Source organism: Bombyx mandarina, chromosome 22, assembly GCF_030267445.1.
Source record: "Bombyx mandarina strain Sakado chromosome 22, ASM3026744v2".
NCBI lineage: Eukaryota > Metazoa > Arthropoda > Insecta > Lepidoptera > Bombycidae > Bombyx > Bombyx mandarina.
In genome coordinates, this window is record NC_143228.1 from 7,627,334 (window position 1) to 7,649,595 (window position 22,262).

At 34.7% G+C, this 22,262-nt stretch overlaps 1 protein-coding gene across 3 annotated transcripts in view; it reads left to right on the top strand.

The window, feature by feature from the left end:
* Positions 1 to 21,999, top strand: part of LOC114250844 (uncharacterized) — a 40,494-nt gene extending 18,495 nt beyond the window's left edge. For all 3 annotated transcript variants that reach the window (XM_089737107.1, XM_089737108.1, XM_089737109.1), the window contains 5 exons: positions 16,773 to 16,839; positions 17,284 to 17,351; positions 17,590 to 17,766; positions 19,417 to 19,759; positions 19,990 to 21,999. In XM_089737107.1, coding sequence (XP_089593233.1) covers positions 16,773 to 16,839; positions 17,284 to 17,351; positions 17,590 to 17,766; positions 19,417 to 19,759; positions 19,990 to 21,461 — 2,127 coding nt within the window. In that variant the 3' untranslated portion in view covers positions 21,462 to 21,999. The remainder of the gene's footprint in view (positions 1 to 16,772; positions 16,840 to 17,283; positions 17,352 to 17,589; positions 17,767 to 19,416; positions 19,760 to 19,989) is intronic.
* The last annotated feature ends 263 nt before the right edge of the window (positions 22,000 to 22,262 follow it).

A 22,262-nucleotide genomic window follows, 5' to 3' on the forward strand; every position in this document is an offset into this window, starting at 1 on the left:
TGGTTGAACTGATAAAGATAAAATTATTTTTAACAATTAAAAAATTTACGATTACAAATTAGCCGCCGTAGATATAATTTTTCTTTTAAAATTATTCTGTAAAATAACTTTAAGCACATTAAATTAAACTTTATCGAATTATGATTAATGATACACAATTAGTATACCCCCTATTTACGTGTATTTAAAACTGAAGGTGTAAAGTTAAAGGTTGCAGAGATGAAGCTAGATGACACGAGAAACGGCCAAATGTCAAGGACAAGACAACTAGTCAGAAGTAAACGTTTGCTTAATGTAGAGAAAACACTATTATGAATATTTGATTTTTATAAATATTTAATATTCAATGTACCAGGGGTACCAGGAGCGTGGGGCGCCCTTCAACCAAGTGGACTGACGACTTAGTGTGCACGGCGGGAAGTCGTTGGATCCGGAAGGCGGAGGATCGCATTATGTGGAAGGCATTGGGGAAGGCCTATGTCCAGCAGTGGGCAGATAAAGGCTGATGATGATGATGAATATTCAATGATTTTTTGTGTCTTTGTATTTGGATAATACTGATTAAATATTGTGTATGTAGTAATGTTAAAAAGGCTTTGAATTTATTATGGGTGCGATAAATATGGCTATATATGACGGAAAAGGCACCATACAATATTATGGAATTTATTGTGTTGAATATTGATTCAGATGTTCATAGTGCGTAAGCAACAAGGTCACGCGCCTTGATTATTTCGAATTGTTTTTATCACGTCGATGGTCTAGTTATAAATGACGCTGAATGCTTTACCACGGATCTGGGTCCGCTCCTGGTCGCAATTAGTATTTGTTAACATTATTTAGTATTCAGTATTAGGTGTACTAATCTCATACGTATTTTAATTATCGATACACATGACAAAACCTAGCTCGGGAATGTCGGATATGGAACATTTGTATATTTTTGACGCATTTCAACATTAATTTCGATGCTTAAAGACTATTAATGTGGTACTCTGATAACAAGACCGGCGAAATGACCATCATGATGAACTTGAAATGTCTCATTTTATTCTATATTTATCGTGAAATGTGTACTTAATTTTATTGGGGATCTGCCAGACATGTTTCAAAATGCAAATAATTTGTATTAGTATGGGCTATAAAAATAATCGTAGGTCGATTAAAAAGGTATAATGTACAAATAATTTGTCAATACTTGAAAGTGCCATTGCATCAATCTCTTTAATAAAAACATAACACTAGTATTCAACAAAGTTAAATAACCATTCCAACTTCAAATGTAACGTAGAACCATAAAAAATCGTATCATAGTCGGTGGTCAAACAAAAATTTGTTTCTTTTTCTTTAATTCTAATTCTTCGAGTTACGTTGAAAGTAAAAGTTACGTTGCCTTGCATAAGTAGCCTCCAGTTTATTAACGCAGCCGTATATTCATCGACCGACTTAGATTTAGAACTTCAAATATAAAGTTGCAAAATACTAATTCTAATCTATTACTGTTTATATTTAGAATTTTTCAATTGTTTTAATTAATCCCTAATATCGGTTCTATTTAATAATATTGGTCTATTTGCGTCTATTTGACAAGATAAAAACTTTAGAAGTGGGTGCCGCACTAGTGCCGCATGAACTAACCGATCGTCAGCGCGACAGACGTGTTAAGGTATCTTTGCTTTGCTTAACAGACACAGAAACGAAGCGATTTTGAGCCACATTGCCGTAATACAAAATAGTGTACACTTCTGTGTATACTAAACAGCAGTTTCGTAGATAAAGGTCTAATATCAGAAGATAAAAAAGGGAAATACGTTTGTATAACCCACATTTGCCAATGGATAAACATAATGTGCGAGAAAACTTTTCTTTCTGAAAAATTACAAAGATGATGAATTAATAATAGCTCCTTTTGCATTGTATTAAAACACGTATCGTTGAACGAGTTACCTCAATTGGTCCGCAGACTTAATTACCTTCGATGTTAGAAAAACAGTTTTCACTGTTTGAAAAAGCATCCAACCTAGAATTTAATAATAAAAAAGTCGTATTATATCAAAAGGATTAATCCACTGATGTTTACCTACACGTTACGTAGACTGCAACCTTTGTCAAATCAACTGTATACCCTGTTGATGTCCAACTTCGTTTGCGGACGCGTATTTTAAAAAACTGCAATGGTGTAAAATTGATTTATTCACTTAGCGTTATCAGCGACCCGTGATTCTTTTTTTGTGATTATGAATCATTTAGACTATCTTTACAAAAATAGAAACGGACTTACCGCAACATACATTTGTGGAAAACATAAAGCATTTCAAAGCTACATTGCGACATTGCTAATTCCGATATTAATTACACAAGCAATTCAAGTACTAACCAGCTAATTAGACATCGATTATTCGTTTTTCTCGACAGCCGTTTAGTAACACAAAGTTGTTGCAAATAAATACCGAACACAGTACGTGGATACAATATTTGATACAGTTTTACGTAATTGAGGCGTTCGATGTAAACGAGCAACGAGTAAAAGCGGGTTGTGTGCGTTTTGTTGCGCAACGTAGCGCCCGGTCTGCACCGTCACGCGTCGCCAACGGCCGCCCTGTCCCAATACTAGCCACCTGCTCTCCGAGAGCTGTCCACCTTGGCTTTATCCTAATTGTAGAACAGTATACATTCTGTTCAGTTGTTCGCGGATTTTATACGTAAATGGAAAAACACTTAAAAGTACACCTTTTATAGAAGTCATTAATATATCGATAATAATAAATATTGAATTGTTCGAGAGCGATTAAAATTATTTACGAAATATCGATTTTTTTTTAAAACAAATACAGGTTTGCATGGCGTTACGATTTCTTTCTACAATAAAACCGAATTAAATTGCGATTAAGCGTTGCCCAAAACTTGATTTCGTCACCTTTAATTGCTCTCCTCAAAACATTCAAGTTACTGTAATCTGTGTGTTTATCTGCATAGTATGGAAATGACCTTGAAGATTAGAATAAGGTATGGAAAATATAACCGGCGCCCTTGGCTTGAAACAATGATTCGCAGGCGGTGCACGCCACGCATATTCCTACACATTATTTGCATGCAGTGAATGACTCACAAGAATGTCATCTCCAAGAAAGTGAAGCTAGTTTTCTAATATGCACTGGCATCGTAAAATAATTTCAACTTTCAACAGAAAAAATAATGTGATGCCTAAACAAATAAAATATATATTATATCTTTTTTCTTTTACAAATAAAAATTTGCAATTTTAGTAAACTTTTTTATATATTGTAAAAGTTGTACTCGTATATTTTAAGTCACTTTACCTCTGTTATGGTACGCTGTGTTTGAATACGGCTATGCATTCCATAGCTACAACACTTTTTGATAAAGTTTAACTGTAGAAACAGTATTACTGTTGCCGTTCAAATATATTAGATACGGTTAATTCTCTAAACTCACATATACGACCTAAATAAATATTTGTATAACTTTCGTACACTTTCTTAGGACAATTGACCAAACTGTTTATTACTTTCCCGATTGTGGAAATCAATTATACTCTATTCCAAATAAGAAGTATCACAACGCAGATGTTATTATTATGTTATTGTGTGTGTGAATTAATTTATTTATTTTATTAGGCTCACAATACACATCACAAGCTAAAGATACATAAAAAACACAAAAAAAAAGAAACAAAATCTGGCTTGCAACATAAGTTATGTGCGCACGACAAAACAAGACATATAGTGCTGAATTTGTATAACAACGTTCCTTACAACTATGACAAAACAACACAATAACAAAAACTAATCTAACGAATAATGTAAGGAAAAAAATATATATATTCACAATATAATACAATTACATTAACCTACCTATTAATAACGTGGAGGATGCCCTTGAACATTTTTCTAAACGTAACCAATCTACAAGTAAAAATATCTAACTCAGGTGACGACCTTGCCAGTTCGTTATAGGTACGACACATTCGGGTAATGGGATTATAGTAAGATATATTGTTTTTATAAATTAGCAATGCAAACAAATTGTTTTGGTTGACCCTGCGAGCACTAAATTTAATGTTTAGTGAAATCTGAATTAATTGTATCTTGATTTAAATTGATTGTGTATTTTTTAAATGATGTTTAAAATCGTCGTCAAAAAAAGTTGATATTATTTCGAATTATGCGAAACGTGAAGAGTTACGTTCTAAGAAGTATCAAAAGGGACTTCGTAATTGGAATAGAGTAAAAGTAATATTGTTCACAATCCAATTTTAAGCTACGAATAATTTTTGTAACCGGAACTGATAAAGGTAAATAAATAATTATTTGATATAACAAACAACGACTTTGCATCTTGAAATTGGACACAGAACTCTTAAAATAAACGAGATTCTGCCTAAGCGAAGCCTCCTCGTCTTCTTAGGTCCTCTCGCGATACCTAAAATAGTTCGCTAGGCCTTACCATAGATCGATCATAGACCTTCGGCACAGATTACCTTCTGTCACCCGGTTTCTCTTTGTCATACAACAAAGATTAGAACCGTATCACAACATCTTCTTGAGCATCCACGTTTGTCCTCAAGGTGTTAAAAGTAATCTTTTGCCCAAAGTGAACAAACTATGTACTACTGTCAAATGATGAAGAGGAAGTATTGGAAGTAGCTCTGATTTCTAATCTCTTGTACCTAACAGCCAAATAGAATTTTATCATATGTAAAACCAAACACATAGAATAAATAATACATAGAAATAACGATTTCACACCTGGTCACGAGAAAAAACAAACGACCTTTCAAAGTAGTTCCTACTGTCCTTACTGTCTAAATGCACAAAATGGATTTTAATTCCGTTTTTAAATAAACTAGAGGTCCCGCAGTAGTCGAAATTCGACTATAATTAATTGGAATTGTAAGTTTGTACACTATTATGATTGTATTTTATACTTCTTTAATCTCAAATTTCGCCAAGACTACACTATAAAAAATATTAACAAAGACAAACAATATTTAATCTCAATTTGACAACAGACGTCAAGAACAAAAGTCTGACAATAAATAGTATGCATGCGTGTGTGCGTCAAATACATGGTATGTAGTGTGTGTAATGTTTTCTTTATTGATTTAATGTATCTTTTATGCATTATTTAAAAAAAATATTAACATTGTGCACTTCTTCTCTATATTGTCTATAAGTGTGGAAAATTTCATACTCCTCCGTCCGCGCAATTTTCGTAAAAAGGGATACAAAGTTTTTGCTTCACGTATTAATATATAGATGAATCTAGAAATAGAGGTATTATCGTGGACTCGCAATCGTGAGTCGTGCTTATAAGATGTGAAGAGTCTTACCACGGAAGTTTGCCTCATCTACGAACATCACGTAGCGAGTTGTCTGCCCATCCGTAAACTTTCCAACATAACACGAATTACACAAGAATCATTACACACTCCTTGGTTAAGTGAAAACTTTGCTCCACTTCTTACTAAAGTTAAACCATGATACAAATTAAAAAAGGCAACAAATTTTTTAAAGGCTAACCAATTTCTTAACCAATGGCTTAACCAATTTCTTTTGGTTATAAGTTTAGTATAGGTATTGGAAAAGCAACTTAAATTCCGTCAAACAAGTAACATGTTAGAACAGCTATATCCTCCTGGTAATTCTAATCATAACTGGCATAATCATCATAATCATTATGTGCCTACAACCTCAAGAGTTTACGTCAGACACAAAATTACAAAACTAGTCATATTACAACATGAACACTTCTTGTATCGACCGAATTTAAGGCTAAAAATTCAAAAAGAAAAACATATTTCAATAAAAAGAAAGGAATTCATGAATATTTGAGAGTAATTCGTGTATTTAAGCTTAATTTAAGCTTAATTATCATCATCTCAATAATTTCTTTAAGTTTGGATTTAGCATCCTACAAATAAAATTTAAATGATGTGGTACCATTGGTCTGGCCTGAGAATGAGAAAATGAACGTGAGAACACGGCAGTAAAACCGACTAATGGTCATATAACATCTTTCACTAATTATTAATTTAAGCAAAGGTGAGATTTCTGCCAGGCAACACATAAAAATGCGTGGAGAGAAACAGCAAGAATACATCAGAAGAATCACGATCCTTAAACATGAGGGAATGACTGAAAATAATAAAAAATAAAACTTAAAATTTTTAAGACCTGAGATATTAGACCCTAAAGTTTTTATATTGTAACAGCAGCTATTAGAACAGAATATAATTGACAAATACTTGAATCGCGCTAACGTCATTTTGTCATTTTGTCTTAAATTATATCCGAACAACAACATTATAACCGTCTATCTGCCAAGCAATATCGCCTGCTCTGTGGAAGATCTTCCCTTTAACATTACCGCCAAAATAACATCACTCAACTACATGTGCGAATAGAGATAGCTCTAGCATTTTTATATTTTTACTTAACATTTGGCGGACCAAGTAATCACCTACGAGTATAAGCCTCTCGAATTTAAATTATCGAAGGCCAATAGTGCGTGTCATCAAATACCAAACCGATGAAAAATCTTCAGAATTGTCGGAAGCGAGCAGTAAATTTAAAATTAATCACATTTACGTACGGCCACCAAACTAAAAGGTCGTGAGAATGGCATCCTCAGACCAACCATGAGCGCCATGCTGAATGGTAAATTAAAAAAAAAAAAAAAAGTGGTTAGAGCGTGTTGCGCATAGTGACGCATATACATAAGTATTCTGTGGTGGTTAAAATAAAAGTGACTAAATTGATTTATTTCTTTATTGTACATATCTTTTATCATATATTTTTTACTGGTGGTAGGACTTCTTGTCCACCCATCTAAGCAATAAAAAAAAATCTAAATAATATGACATCACAGTCTAAAATACACATGTGTCATAACTATGACATACGCAACAAAAGGAAATTATGTATATACAATTTTATTATACTTGGTTACAGAACCTAAAAAATATAATATATTCATTGCACAATTAAAACTACTCACAATGACAAAGAAAATAAAAAAACGTTACATCATTATGTCAATTTGGAATTTGAATCGATCGTCGGAATGACATTTTAAAATGACATATTGTGATCTCGAAAATCGCTGATCAGTAGGTTACCTATAATAATAAATTAAATTCTGAGGTCAATGTGTTTTGTAACTAATCCTGTAGTTCTACATAGAATGTGTGAAGACCACAAGACAATCGCTTTTAATGTTTAAAATTATTACAATCTTACTTCTACAAACCTTTATATTTAGCTCATAAAGTATATGAAGTTTTAAGGAAATGTTTCCGCCTATATGCGTACGTAAAAGTCGGAAGTTGGCGTAAACTACTCCGTAGGAACTCTTCGGGAAGAAAGCAGTAAAAAAAATATCCAAAGCAAAACAATAAAGCCTTATTGTAATTATCACCAAATAAACGAATCACAACTAGTCCGGCTATCTGACACTGATGGTATAAGAAAGTACCATTATCAAGTGTTCTGTTAATCGGCCGTCTCCATTTTAATGGATCACAACAAGAATATCTATTGATTGATCTTCCTGGACCTGGTCCTATACATTCACATGTTTCTTTCGAGACTGTTATTGAAAACTAATCTCGTTCAGACAAGCTCGGACATTTTTTTTTTCTCTACCTATTCGTTGGTAGCCTAAATACCCGACACGTCCATCGCTAGACTACCAGCACTAAATAAGAACATTATCATGACAATGCGAACGCTGTGTTCTCTAGTATCGCGTCTGTAAACTTGAATAATAATGCAGGGACATCCGTGCAACTTGTCTAGTATTGCTCAGTAAGGTCAAATGTCTCCAGGTGACGCGGCCACCTAAAGTATTACATAAACGACTTCAAACGCATGGGAACGGCGCTGTTATGACCAGAATTTAAATGCCAGACGGGTCTGCAATAAACTAGGTACAGTCAAGAAGAATAATTCATAATGTCGTTTGACAAAACAAACTTTTTAAAAAGAACTGGATTATATAACAGCGCAGCGCTTAGTACTCCTAATGAAAATGGCTTCGAAAACAAGGTTTAGATATACTTGAAATATCAGCCAGCTCGAACCATTATTAGTAACAGGAAAAGTAGTTACAAATCTCCGCTCGATTCGTCAACAGGATCTATTCATTACTCGAATGTTATGTACGTGTCACAAAAAAACGTATTCGATGGGACAAGGCCAGTTTCCTTCGTAATTATTCTATTAAAAATTCATTCATCATCATAATTGGCGAATAAACAATAAGAAAAAATATGAATGGCACAGGAAACGTCGTGGAATGCGACAATGTGCGACAGAGTCAGACTTTCTGAATAAATAAATACCTTGCGTTGCGATTAGGCATGTATAGCATTTTTAACAAAAAAAAAGATTTTTCCACTTGTAGATGTCTAGTTTGATTTTTTTTAAATTCAAATTTACTTATCTACTTATCAAGACAAGATGTAAAATTTTCAAGATAAAATAGTTATTATTATTGCTCAATTGCACATTAAACGCTTCAGCTTATTACTTAAGACGTTGGACATGACTAAGTAAATACTCCACGCAAATGTTCCCGTTCATTCCCTGTGCGTGTTTTCTATTTGCTGCCGGGATACGCACTATTTGCTACCTCGTTTCGGGTCAACAGCCTTCTCACTGGGTAATTGACAGAAAACAATGGAGTCGTTTGTTAATTTCACAAACATAATAGCTATTTTAATTACTTAATCTGCTCTTTGCCCTTCATTTAATTATTTCCTGCAGTAGCCGGATTTAACCTTTTTGAATGTTATATTAAATATTTTATGCTCAATTAGACGTTTGAAACTTTCATTTTTAATGAATGGTTCATCATATATAGTTTCTTGAATATTTTCTCCAGATTCTAATGGAATGTCAGAATTTCGTCCTGGATCTAATTTTATCAAATTTAATTCTTAATTCTATGTACCTCATGATATACTGCAAGGAATTTTCGAAACATTTAGATAGCATAACTTTAAAGCAAAGCCGTCTTCGATGCCTGAAACATTAGGAATAATTTCCGACGTTTAACTTTTATTTTCAAAATTTTACGAATTGTTACAAAAAAAAAAAACTCGACCATACATACAATCAAGTCGTGTTCAAGTGACCTGATCTTTGGAAGAGGTTTCGAAACATTCGTGCTGACACATTCAAGATGAGTTTAACAAATAACCCACCTCCAAACTTATTCAACAATTGAATGAGCTACACGCTGTGTAGGCGGGACAACACTAAGTAATTGATAAGGATAATCAGTCCGTGAATCAGACAGGATTTAGTACGTAACCGGTAGTTAAAGGGTCCTAATATGGTGCAATAATGCTTGCCACGCGTGTCGACATAGGTCGCAATTATTAACTTAATTGTCTTTTGTGGGCGACCTATTGTTCACAGTTTTGCTACGTGTATCTATCACATGATCTGTCTCTGGCCAACTTATTCATGTTTATTCCTTATAAGCTTAGCTCATTTCGTAATAATACGAGCTCCAATTATTAAGACAGCTAACAGACCGATTTTTTGGTAACGACAATGCGACCATATAGATACATCATCCATGAAATATCGTAATGGCGCAATACTTCTCGAATAATACAATTATATTCTGTACTCTGTCACGACTCTTTCTGGATTTTGATCATTTGATTGCAAACACAGTACTGTTAAGACATCTTAATATAATATTATCATGTTTAACGCATCATTTTGAAGTGATTACAGGTTGTAACAAGTGTCTTGAAAGCAGCAATGTACCGCTCACCTGACCTCAATACCTACAAATTTAAAGTACAATACTGCCTATGACAGCGAACTTCCATTAAGAATACCATGGAAACTTAATATTATTGTTTCATTTAACTTACACATAATACCTACTTCATTATTTTACAAAATAAATCTATTATGCAAAATTTTAAGAAAAAATAAAATCGGGTCCTATGAGAATATCATCAATGAAGTCAGATCTTGAAGAATTTAAATGGGACCACATGAGAACCAATCACCACACGAGAGAGGAGCACCAGCTTTGAAATAATAAAAAAGAATCATCAAAATCGGTTCACCTAGCAAAAGTTCTGAGGCGAACACACTTTAAAAAAAAAACAGTCGAATCTATAATCTCCTCCTACTTTTGAAGTCGGTTATAACATTTAATTAAAATAATGCCCGCTACCTCCAAACCTCATTAAAGAGCTCAAGCTAATTCAAAACCTAATGGTAGGCAGTGGCTTGGCTCTGCCCCTGGCATTGCTGACGTCCATGAGCGACGGTAACCACTTACCATCAGGTGGGCCGTATGCTCATCTGCCTGCTCGGCCAATAAAAAATAATAATAAAATCTAATTAGTAAATTTCTTTTCTATTAAAAACTTCAAGCAACCTTCACGAATCGTAACGTTTAGATTACCATCATCACGAAAATCTAGTATGGTTTGCCGAAATTAATGGCTATTTCGTGTGTTGACTAGCACAGTGACCGCTACGATAAGTTGGCAGTGTCGGCTCTTGTTCGACCGCAATATACATCATGACATAACGGCTTATACTGGACTCGATGCTAACAGAGTCAACCCACACAGACCGTTAGAATGCACCGTTGACGAATCATACTAAACTGCATTCACTAATACCGCAATTGCTCCAAGCAATGAAATTTCGCGAAACATTTCTTCTCGATCAGGGATTTAATGTTACTTTATACAGTTTTTTTTTCTCAGGAATAGTCTCATAAAAAAAACTATGTAAGTGTTTTTTAATTTTTAAATAAACTACTACTATTTAAAAATTAAATAGTAGTATACTATAAATTGAATAAGAACTGTCTGATGAATTCATCTTTGTTTAATACTTCACTATTAAATTTTATTGCCTTTTGTTTATTTCACTATTACACTAAACACAATATTGCAAATTACCCGAGCACAACAATGGCGGAGAATTTTAGGTGCGTGAAAGCAGACGTAGACACTAACGCGTATGCGCGCATCTGTCAGTACCCAGGGAGAAAAAGTTAGACTTTCTTCCCTGTACAGCGGGACGAAAACCGAACTTTCGGCGTAGGTAGGAGAAAAAAAGAATAGTCGTGAATGTGGATTGTCCTCGTCGCATCCAATCGTAAGTGCAAGGTTTCGCTCAAGTTTAATCAGTATCTTGAAGTCACTTGGTGCACTCGTATCGAGTCATGCGACTGTTCCCGAGTTATGGCATGCATCAATTTTTCTAAGTTAATATAGGTATACCTACGCATTATAAAATCCATTTTTATTTTGTGACATTGATTTGATTTGACTGATTGTTTTATTCTTATTCCGCTTAAAGGGGTGGATCAACCGTTATGTAATACAATTTGATTTGACTGATTGTTTTATTCTTATTCCGCTTAAAGGGGTGGATCAACCGTTATGTAATACAATAGATTAGACTTCAAACTCATATTACAAGATGGATAATAACATTTACATTGCTATATATAGATATACAATAAATACCGGATAAGACGCCTGGTGCATTCGTGTTGAGCGATGCACCGGTGTTCGAATCTCAAGCGGGTACCAATTATTCTAATGAAATACGTACTCAACAAATGTTCACGATTGACTTCCATCAAACCCGCAAAATTATAATTTGCGTAATTACAGGTGGTAGAACCTCTTGTGAGTCCGCGCGGGTAGGTACCACCACCCTTGCCTATTTCTGCAGTAAAGTAGTTATGCATTTCGGTTAGAAGGGGGGCAGCCGTTGTAACTATACCTGAGACCTTAGAACTTATATCTCAAGGTGGGTAGCGCATTTACGTTGTAGATGTCTATGGGCTCCAGTAAGCAATGAAAAAAGAAAGCTTTGAGCGTGTTCACCGATTGATATAATAATAATAAGAACGAGATATCTCTGAATTAACGATATAAATAAATTATACTATGACCAAATACTTGTTTACCAATTTAACGTCAAATAATGTCGGTGCCCCAGATTAGTACGGCTTCGCGAGCGATTGGACCACGAGTAAAACCGCACCTTAGAACAGATCTGATACAACGACCACTTGGTGTAACAATTATCACGATAATATAACTGAGCATGATGTAAGCGAGCAATACGCAATGATACAGTTTTAATCATATAACATTAAATAACAAAATATTGTTTCACGAAAACTTCTAAGAAGTTTTTACGGCTTTGGGAAAACCGTAATCAGGTCCAAATATTATTTAATAGTTTATAACTTGATAGCCTATTTTTTTTTAATAATATTTAACGGACAGATTTTCAGGAATCTATATTATATTAACACGTGAAGCAAAAACTTTGTATCCCTTTTTACGAAAATTGCGCGGACGGAGGAGTATGAAATTTTCCACACTTATAGAGAATTTAGAGAAGAAGTGCACAAAGCTAATATTTTTTTTATATAATGCATAAAAGATTTATTTTTAATGTATTAAATCAATAAAGAAAACATTACACACACTACCATGTATTTGACACACACACGCATGCATACTATTTATTTATTGTCAAACTTTTGTTCTTGACGTCTGTGGCCATTGAGAATAAATTAAATATTGTTTGTCTTTATTAATATTTTTCTATAGTGTAGTCATGGCGTTGAAAATACAATCATAATATTGTACAAACTTACAATTCCTATTAATTATAGTCGAATTTCGACTACTGCGGGACCTCTAGTCCTATTAAAACCATTAAACCTACAATCATGACATGACAAAATTACGACCTTTATGTACTAGTATGAAGCCATACGAATATACCGTTGTTTAAATCTCGCAGACATACTTTTCTAACGAATGCATAAATAGCAAACACGGAAACGAATGTATACGCTATGTTGTAAGCCCGAAAGGTCCTACATCTACATCTACCGAAAAGCATTATGATTAAATTACGAGTTAAACTAGGGTTTCGTGGAAATCATTTTCAGGATTAGCTATCAACTGTTCCTTGGGAAGTGCACTGAGAATTTATGTTTGAAGCAAGGGTCTTCTTTTTTTAATACCAAGGCGTACTGAAACATAGACCTATCCCTTTTTTTATTGCCTTTGTAGGCAGACGAGCATACGGCCCACCTGATGGTAAGTGGTCACCGTCGCTCATGGACGTCAGCAATGCCAGGGGCAGAGCCTAGCCGTTGCCTACCATTAAGTACTGTCCGCAAGCCTCGTTTGAAGAGGGACATGTGATAGCGCTCGGAAAACACCGTGGGGGGGAGTTCATTCCAAAGCCGGATGGTACGTGGCAAAAAAGATCTTTGGAAACGCACTGTCGATGAATGCAGCGGTTCCAGATAATATGGATGAACTCTGCTCCGATGGCGGGGGGTGCGATGATAAAAAGGAGATGAGGACTTTATGGAATCAGTGCGTTCATCCACAGTCCCTAGGGATATCCAAGGTGTATTTTTTGCCACGTACTATCTAGTTCTGGAATGAACTCTATACTTTACCATTCACCTAGAACCTAGGTACCACAAGTCTTTCTTCAAATATGACTTAATAAAAGCCACTCTCAATAGGCAACGGCTTGTGTCCCTAACATTGGTAGCATCCATGAGCAATGCTAACCGCAAGATTCACGGGGCCATATGGTCATTTATCATTATCGACATTAAAAGTAACCTAAAAATTATTTCAGATTAAAACCATAAATAAACAGCTTAAAAAATATCTATAATAAGAGTCTCGACGTCTCTTTTCAGGTTTCGTAATAACAATTTAATGTTCTTAGATACTCGGTCGGCACGAATAGTTAAGTCGGCTACAAACAAACGTATCAGTGTTACGAATTAAACGTGCATTACATCACAGTAATGCTCTTGTAAGTGCTACTAGCAAAAAGGGATTAATAAAAAAGATTGCCCGCTTTCTATTATTAATCGATCAACCAGCCGTCTGCTTCGTAGAAATCTGATCTGTCAATTAACACATTCGAAAGGTTCTTCATAATGATGTTCTGCGTTCGTATTTATCAAGCGTTATTGTATGATCAATATAATCGACGAATACGAAAGACAATGACCTCTCACTGTCAAATATTACTTTGTATAGTTGTTATTAATTTTTGAGCTATTTATAAGATTTTCACTTTTCTTTTTTTTTCATTATAGAGAGCATACCTATTACTATTTTGTATTGGTCTGTTTCGTATTAATGAAATATATAATACATTCCATTCTTTCATTCATTTGTTCATTCCACAGCACGTAATGAATATTGTAATGATAATTTTCCAATTCCTTTTTTCTATTCCACTTCTTTTAAGTCTAAATTATTTTACCAAGTCCCTATTGTTATTTTGCATAATATTTTAAAATGTTAACGATTTATGTACATTAAATGTAATATTTTTATTTGTTTATGTTGTTCACACAATTGAATAAGATTTACACATATCATACAATTTAAATATAAAAAAGGAATATACCTAATAGTAAATTCACCCTTCTTGGTATGAACAAAACTTGTAATCGAATATAGTGTTTATAACAAGGCCGTATATATATTTTTTAATTTAATTATTTCATCGAAGATTACGAGCTTACCAAATGAGATTAACTTAAAACGCTACTCACAAATAATTTTTTACTGTTGATTTTGCAAGGAATTTTAAAATTTCTTCAAAAGTGAAGCCTCTTTCTAAAACCCACTTACTCTAATTATTCACTTTGTGGGCACCTAAAAAGTAGAGCACAATTCACGTTGAAATTTTTAATTGTATAGTTATGTAAGTTTAGATGAGGCATATCGGAACAGTTCATTGTAAATGTTTAATTGTAGAATGTTGAAATTCCATTGTTCCGCGTTTGGACTTAGGCGAATCGCAGCCCATCTATTGTTGTTGATGTATCATCGTTTTGATGTACAATAGCTATTAAGAAGCAATTAAAACTTTGTATCAGTCAAATATTTGTAGCTACTTTTAAGTTAATAATGTGTTAGCATTGAAATCTGACCCTTATTCAGTAATAATTTACATAAATAATTTACTGGCGGTAGGACCTCTTGTGAGTCCGTACCCCGCCCGCCTATTTCAGCCGTGAAGCAGTAATGCGTTTCGGTTTGAAGGGTGGGACAACCGTTGTAACTATACTGAGACCTTAGAACTTATAACTCAAGGTGGGTAGCGCATTTACGTTGTAGATGTCTATGGGCTCCAGTAACGACTTAACACCAGGTGGGCTGTGAGCTCGTCAACCCATCTAAGCAATAAAAAAATGCCAAATTAAAACTCGAAAAAAAGATTTTTTTCTTCTTACATTTCGGTGTGATTCGATAGGGGATTTGGTCAAACCAATATTTATATGTTATGTCATATGTATGTTATATGTATGTTAGCTATATATAACTAGTCAGGTCATAAGTATTGTCACACAGTAAAAACTTTTCTTTTAGAATGCTGGCCACAAAAAAGTTTATTGAATTCGAATTTCGAATTGTTCATGAAAATAAAAATGTATACTTTTAGAATTTTACTCATTTTTAAATATGGAGTGGACGCTTAAAGAAGACCGTGTTGCAGTTATTGCGTTGCATCGTTGCGGTTGCGCGCCAATTCAAATTTTTAACATACTGAAAAATTTGAATATAACCAAAAGATTCGTTTATCGTACCATCAAACGATACAATGAAGACTCTAGTGTAGATGACAGGTCAAGAAGTGGTCGCCCTCGGTCTGTTAGGACTCCAGCAGTGATAAAAGCTGTGAAGGCGCGAATTCAAAGAAATCCCAAACGTAAGCAGAAACTGTTGGCCCTTCAGATGGGGTTAAGCAGAACCACGGTGAAAAGGGTATTAAATGAAGACTTAGGACTTCGGGCATATCGAAGAAAAACAGGACATTGTTTGAATGCTCGTCTAATGGATCTGAGACTGAAGAGATGCCGAGCTTTGTTGAAGCGGTACGCGGGAAAAAAATATCGGGAAATTCCTTTTTCGGATGAAAAATTTTTTACCGTAGAAGAGAGCTACAACAAACAAAATGATAAGGTGTACGCACACAGTAGTGAAGAAGCGAGCAACCGTATTCCGCGTGTCCAACGAGGTCATTTTCCATCCTCGCTCATGGTATGGTTGGGAGTTTCTTATTGGGGCTTAACAGAGGTACATTTTTGTGAGAAAGGTGTAAAAATGAATGCAGTTGTATATCAAAATACAGTCCTGACGAACCTTGTGGAACCTGTTTCTCATACCATGTTCAATAACAGGCACTGGGTATTCCAACAAGATTCGGCGCCAGCTCATAGAGCGAAGAGCACACAAGACTGGCTGGCGGCGCGTGAAATCGACTTCATCCGGCACGAAGACTGGCCCTCCTCCAGTCCAGATTTGAATCCATTAGATTACAAGATATGGCAACACTTGGAGGAAAAGGCGTGCTCAAAGCCTCATCTCAATTTGGAGTCACTCAAGACATCCTTGATTAAGGCAGCCGCCAATATTGACATGGACCTCGTTCGTGTTGCGATAGACGACTGGCCGCGCAGATTGAAGGCCTGTATTCAAAATCACGGAGGTCATTTTGAATAAACTTTAGTGTCATAAGAATCTATGTTTTGTTAAGTTCATTTCGGTATATGAATGGTTACATAATGAATAAACTTGTTTCAATTATTTTACATTAAACATGTGACAGAATTTATGACCTGACTAGGTATATGTATACACAAAATAATTAGAACACCATTTATAAAAGACTTTTTTTCAGATGCGGCGACAGGCTCGGATCTCAGGCGGCGGCGCGCTAGTGGTGCGCTCCGCCTCTGCACTGCAAGGTACACAATAGATATTTTATTTACTGAATTATTTCAAGATTTCATGTTGAAAAGGCATAGGCAAGGTTATGTTACTATTTAAATGTTATCAAGTATATTAACTCTATTTTCGGAATTAACCCTCCCACACCAAGTTATACTCCAAGCATTGAATTGCATGAATTATCCTACTTCAAACAAAGTTTAAAAGGGTTCTTGTCATTAGTGGTTTCGCTACGGCTCTCCATTCTCAATGTCGATAACCATAGACCAAGCTCAGTTCGTTTAACATAGTTGGCGATAAATATATACATATATTTATGTCTACACAATATTATAGTTTTTGTAGTAAGACGAGACGAGAGGTTACCGGCACCCATAGACACTATAATTTTAACACAATGTGAGCAGATTATCGAAAAGTATTTCATCTCATCTTTTAAAACTCTTTTTTCTCGTTTTCAGTTTGGCTGTGGCTGTTAATATTTATATTCCAAAACGAATTCCGGATATCGAGATCCATTCAACCTGGTGTAAGTTTTTTTTTTTTATTCTAAATTCAATAACGCAATGAAATTGTTTTATTTCAATAACTAGCTTCCCGTCCGTAACTACGCTTGCGTGAACTAGAGTTCGCGTGAGCGGAGACCGGACTCAGAAGTAGGATGAAAGTAGCCTAATTTTTTTCCCAAGGTTCCTAAACTCAGTTCTTTAAACAGTTCGATATTTTGTATAACGTCATCTGTTTAATTTAATAACATCTCATTTCAGTATTTGGATTTCGATAACCTACCCGAGACGAACTTTACGTGTGCCGGCAAAGTAATCGGTGGTTACTATGCTGATTTGGAGACATCGTGTCAAATGTTCCACGTGTGCACAGTCGGCCAACAAGATGAACCAATGGATATTAAGTTCCTCTGCCTAAATGGCACTGTTTTTGATCAGGTTAGTCAACGAACCAAATGATCAAACCCGCTTTTTATTATTGCATACTTTCAAGGCTTCACTTTCCGCTACAATTTTCTTAGACAAACGCAGCTTAAAACACTCATTCGTTGAAAATACTCGCACGTTATATTGTACGTTGTTGGTAAGAGACCGAAAATCTTAATGACAAACCACATTATTGTCTTGTCTTATCTTAGTGCTGGATGACCAAGGCGAGCCAAATACCTCTAACACTTCGTCCCTTGAAGATAGTTTGTAAGAAAAACCGTAAATATCTAATATTCTAGCCCGTATTTATATAAATATCGCTCTTGTATGTAAATTTAGTGTAACTTTTAAAGGACAGGATCTTATGGACATCGTAATTCTTGCAAAGGTACTCGTTAGTACTCAAGTATATGCTGAAAGCACACACCACTAGCAAATCAGTTTGACACTGTGGTACCTTAGCAACTTTTACAATTATGTAGCAATTTAAATCAACATCTAATTATATCAGCTACCAGCGCCTGAAAAACCACTTTACGTCTTTGAGAATATAATACACAATATTTTGCTTCTTTATTTCTCGACAAGTTCTATAGCAAAAGCGTTAATTACGTATGTCCTCGCTGTAGAGACAGATGTACGATGGTCCAAGACTATTTATTTTAGTTCATAAATTAAAATCTATACTATATTAATCTAATATTCTCCGATTGCGAAAAATTCATTCTCCAATATTATTGTTAGCTTCCTTTAGATTCTGCTATATTTATAAAAAAATATCAAGGTGCATATTCATCATTGCTTCAATATCACAATTAGTCTTGCTCCAAATAAACTGCAGACAGTCCTCAGCTGTAGACAGTAGATTTGGCAATGCTCCTAGAATTGCAATTTTTTTTTATGATAATAATGGCGATTTGCCATTAGGGAGGGACATATTATCATCTGACTACATGCTATTAAAAAAACATGCATATCTAGTTCAATCCATTTTAACGTTTCTTTTTAATCTCGTGGATTAACTTCACTAACTACCACGATATAATATTCCGTGGAATACTAGAAACAACTTTAGAACGTTTCCAGTCAATCAAATAATTAACTAGTGAAGGAATACAATACGAATTAATTTCAAATATTCATATTCTAAACACTAACAAATAGAAAAGAAATTTACTATTTCAGTTCTTCTGTTCAGTCGTACTAAAAACACAGATATAAGCAAGAAGTGCTCAGATTTTCTTTGGCCAAACGGAATTAGTTTCATTTGTTTAGATATTTTTCAGACAGCTAATGGAGTATTTGATGGTTCACAAAATTAAGTTTTTTTTTATAGAAGATTAATTATATTTATCATCAGTTAAAGTAATTATTATAAAATTAAATAATCGTTTCCTTTCTTACGAAGACAACCCAGCTTACAGTCCGCCTAAATGGTGACCGTTATTCATAGAGCTCAGTAATACCAAGGGCACAGCAAAGCAACTGCCTGCATCTGAGAAATTTCCTCGGATCTAGTTTGTGAATGGACGCAGTTGTTTCAGATCGTTTAGATAGTCTATATAGTAGGCATAATTTCAGAAAAGAGATGACGGGATGATCTGATAATAACCATCATTATCAAATAATAATATATATTACTTTTTTCTCTTATTTCAGGAGACAAGAGTTTGTGAACGAGTTGATGAAGTAGATTGCACGAAATCTGAGAAATTCTACAGTCTAAACTTAGAGTTATATGGTAGTACTGCTCCACCCATAATCCAACCTGAGCAGAATAAGTCGGAAACAACGAACAACAAACGAGAACATGAAAATGATCCCTCAATAGACGAAATTTATACGACAACTCATAATAAATCGCCACAACAAACGCACGATATTCCCGACTCAACCGAAGATCCTGTCCAAGATATTACAAAAGACGACCATAGGTATACTCAAAGCATCTCTTCAACATATTCAGCTTTACCGCCATCTGGAAATGATGAACTAACGGAAGGTATGTCCTTTTTTCTATCACATAATCAAAAGGGATTTTAAATACTGATATTGATACAATATTATTCTCTATATTATATTATATACTATATTATTCTCTATTGTTTTATGATTAGAACATCAATTGAAAACATAAAATCTTTAATTTGTAGAAATGTATAAAATATAATATCTTTGCTATTTCGTAACCTGTACAAATGTAAACCAACAAAGAAACTTTCTGAATTCCAGAATATCAAGACGAGGAGAATACTGATGGCGGCGAATACGAAGACTATTCACATGCTCATCCTACCACTACTGAAACTCCAACAACTACTACTTCAAAAAGAACTACAACTTCAAGACGCACTACAACAACTACAACAACAAGTCCTCCATCTACCTCATCTCGAACCACATCATCAATACCGTACTTAAATTCATCGCCAACGCCTATTTTATCTTCAATTTCTCCACCGTTTTCTTCATCACTGCAACCATCAGCGCCTTCGGCACCATCGGCAATATCTTTACCGAATTTAGATCCAACAATTTTGTCACCTCAGGAATTCATATATCGTCATCAACAAGGAACAGAGGCAGTATCGTATCAGAGCTTCCGTCCTGCCGATGGTGTTTATATCACTCACGCTCCACCTCAACAGTTCGATCATTTTCAATACGAGTCATCGAGAACCGCACCGCGGCCTACAGCACCGCGACCAACGCCTTTTGCTCAGCGACCACAGCCGGCACCTTTCAGGGCAACTACTTTAGATCCAAGAGATCAACTTTTAAGACCTGGGCCGTCATCTCAACCGTCTGAAAGACATGAAACGACTGTAAAAAATAGACAACCACAACAGCAACCACAGAAAACATATCCTTCATCACTTCCAGCACAACGACCCTTACCGTTTAATCCATATTTTTACGATAGAAAACGAAGCGATGATTCAGCTTCTGAAAATCAATCTTCTTTATCAGCACGATCGGTGGCTCCTCCAGCAGTGACCGAACGGCCTCCAGTCAGATTAAAAAGTCCACCACGTGTAATCGTTACTGCTAGTGCTTCGGTTAGTGATAGCAACGGAAAAAGACTTAACTATACCGTAGGGAATGTGGTTAGTGCGGTAAAACCAATCGTGCCAATTAATTACGACGATTATAAGGAATCCGACCTTATATTTGACCCATTCTTTCTCGATGTGCCAAAACTTCAAAAAAGACGAAAGACTAGGTCGAACCATAATCGTAGTATTTTCACAGCATCTGCTACCGCCACCATTCCTTCACAATTATCACACGATAAAGTCACTGTCGCAACTATAACGGCAACATCCAAGACAACAACAACAACAAAACGATTAATAACGTCACCTATTATCGCAACGACCACCGTGGGGTGGGATCCAAACGATTACGTTGACGATAATTATGAGCCGCACGCTTACATTCCACCAATACCACCACTTGCTATATTAGTTTCTCAAGATATTGAAAAGCATAAAATACAAAATAGCCAATTTAATAACAAAATACATGGAGATAATAATTTAAAAAAAAACAAAACGAAAGCGGGTCGCTCTCTTTCATTCAAGGTGACAACCGAGCCTTCAGAGCCGATTACTTCTAGTCAAATAAAAAAAGCGGAGACAGTGGCTCCTGTTGCTTCTCCACCATTCTCGCCACCACTTGAGGCATCTCTTCGCGCCTTATGACGCTCCTCTGATTGACTCCAATAAGTATAACGTTAGCTCATTGAAATGCACGTCCACAATATTATCTTACATGATGTTTTAGTGTGGATTCGAAAAAATTATTTAAGTATGAATGTTGCCAAATAAATTCATTGGATGATATTCGATTTTTTTTATTCTAAATACATATTATGAAATCTTCAACTAAATAGAAGCAATATGTTAATGTGTTGATGATAAAATGTCATAATAGTTCTAGTGCTTTGTGTTTTACTTTTGAAACCCTTTATATGGTTTCTCAAACTTATTATTTCTAGTTTAATGAGCCCCTGTTCGAAGAGAGAAGACATATTTATATTATATTAATTTATAGTTGTAGTAAAATCCTTTTATGTGTATTTCCATATGTAATGTAAATATTATGAACAATTCTGATGATGCAGAGAATTTTGTTAATTTCACAATTTTTATACATAAGCAATAATTTACATTTAATTTTAAAATCATATCTAAGAACAATTTTGTAAATATATTTTGAAATATAAATCATTATATATGTTTTTGCGTTATTTATTTTCTATCCTAATTAGTTAGTATCTATGTATAAATATTACTTCCAAACTACTTTAAAGACTAGAAGTTTCTTGATCAATTTGTATACACATTGACTTAAAAAGTTCCACACACAAGAGATATTACCATAGACTTACATTGTTTGTCAAAAATAACTAAAATATTTACGAAAAATTTACCTCGTTAAGCCGACTAGTTTTTAAAAGAAAAATATTTTTGCAACGAGCTGATTAAAAAGTTAAATAATAT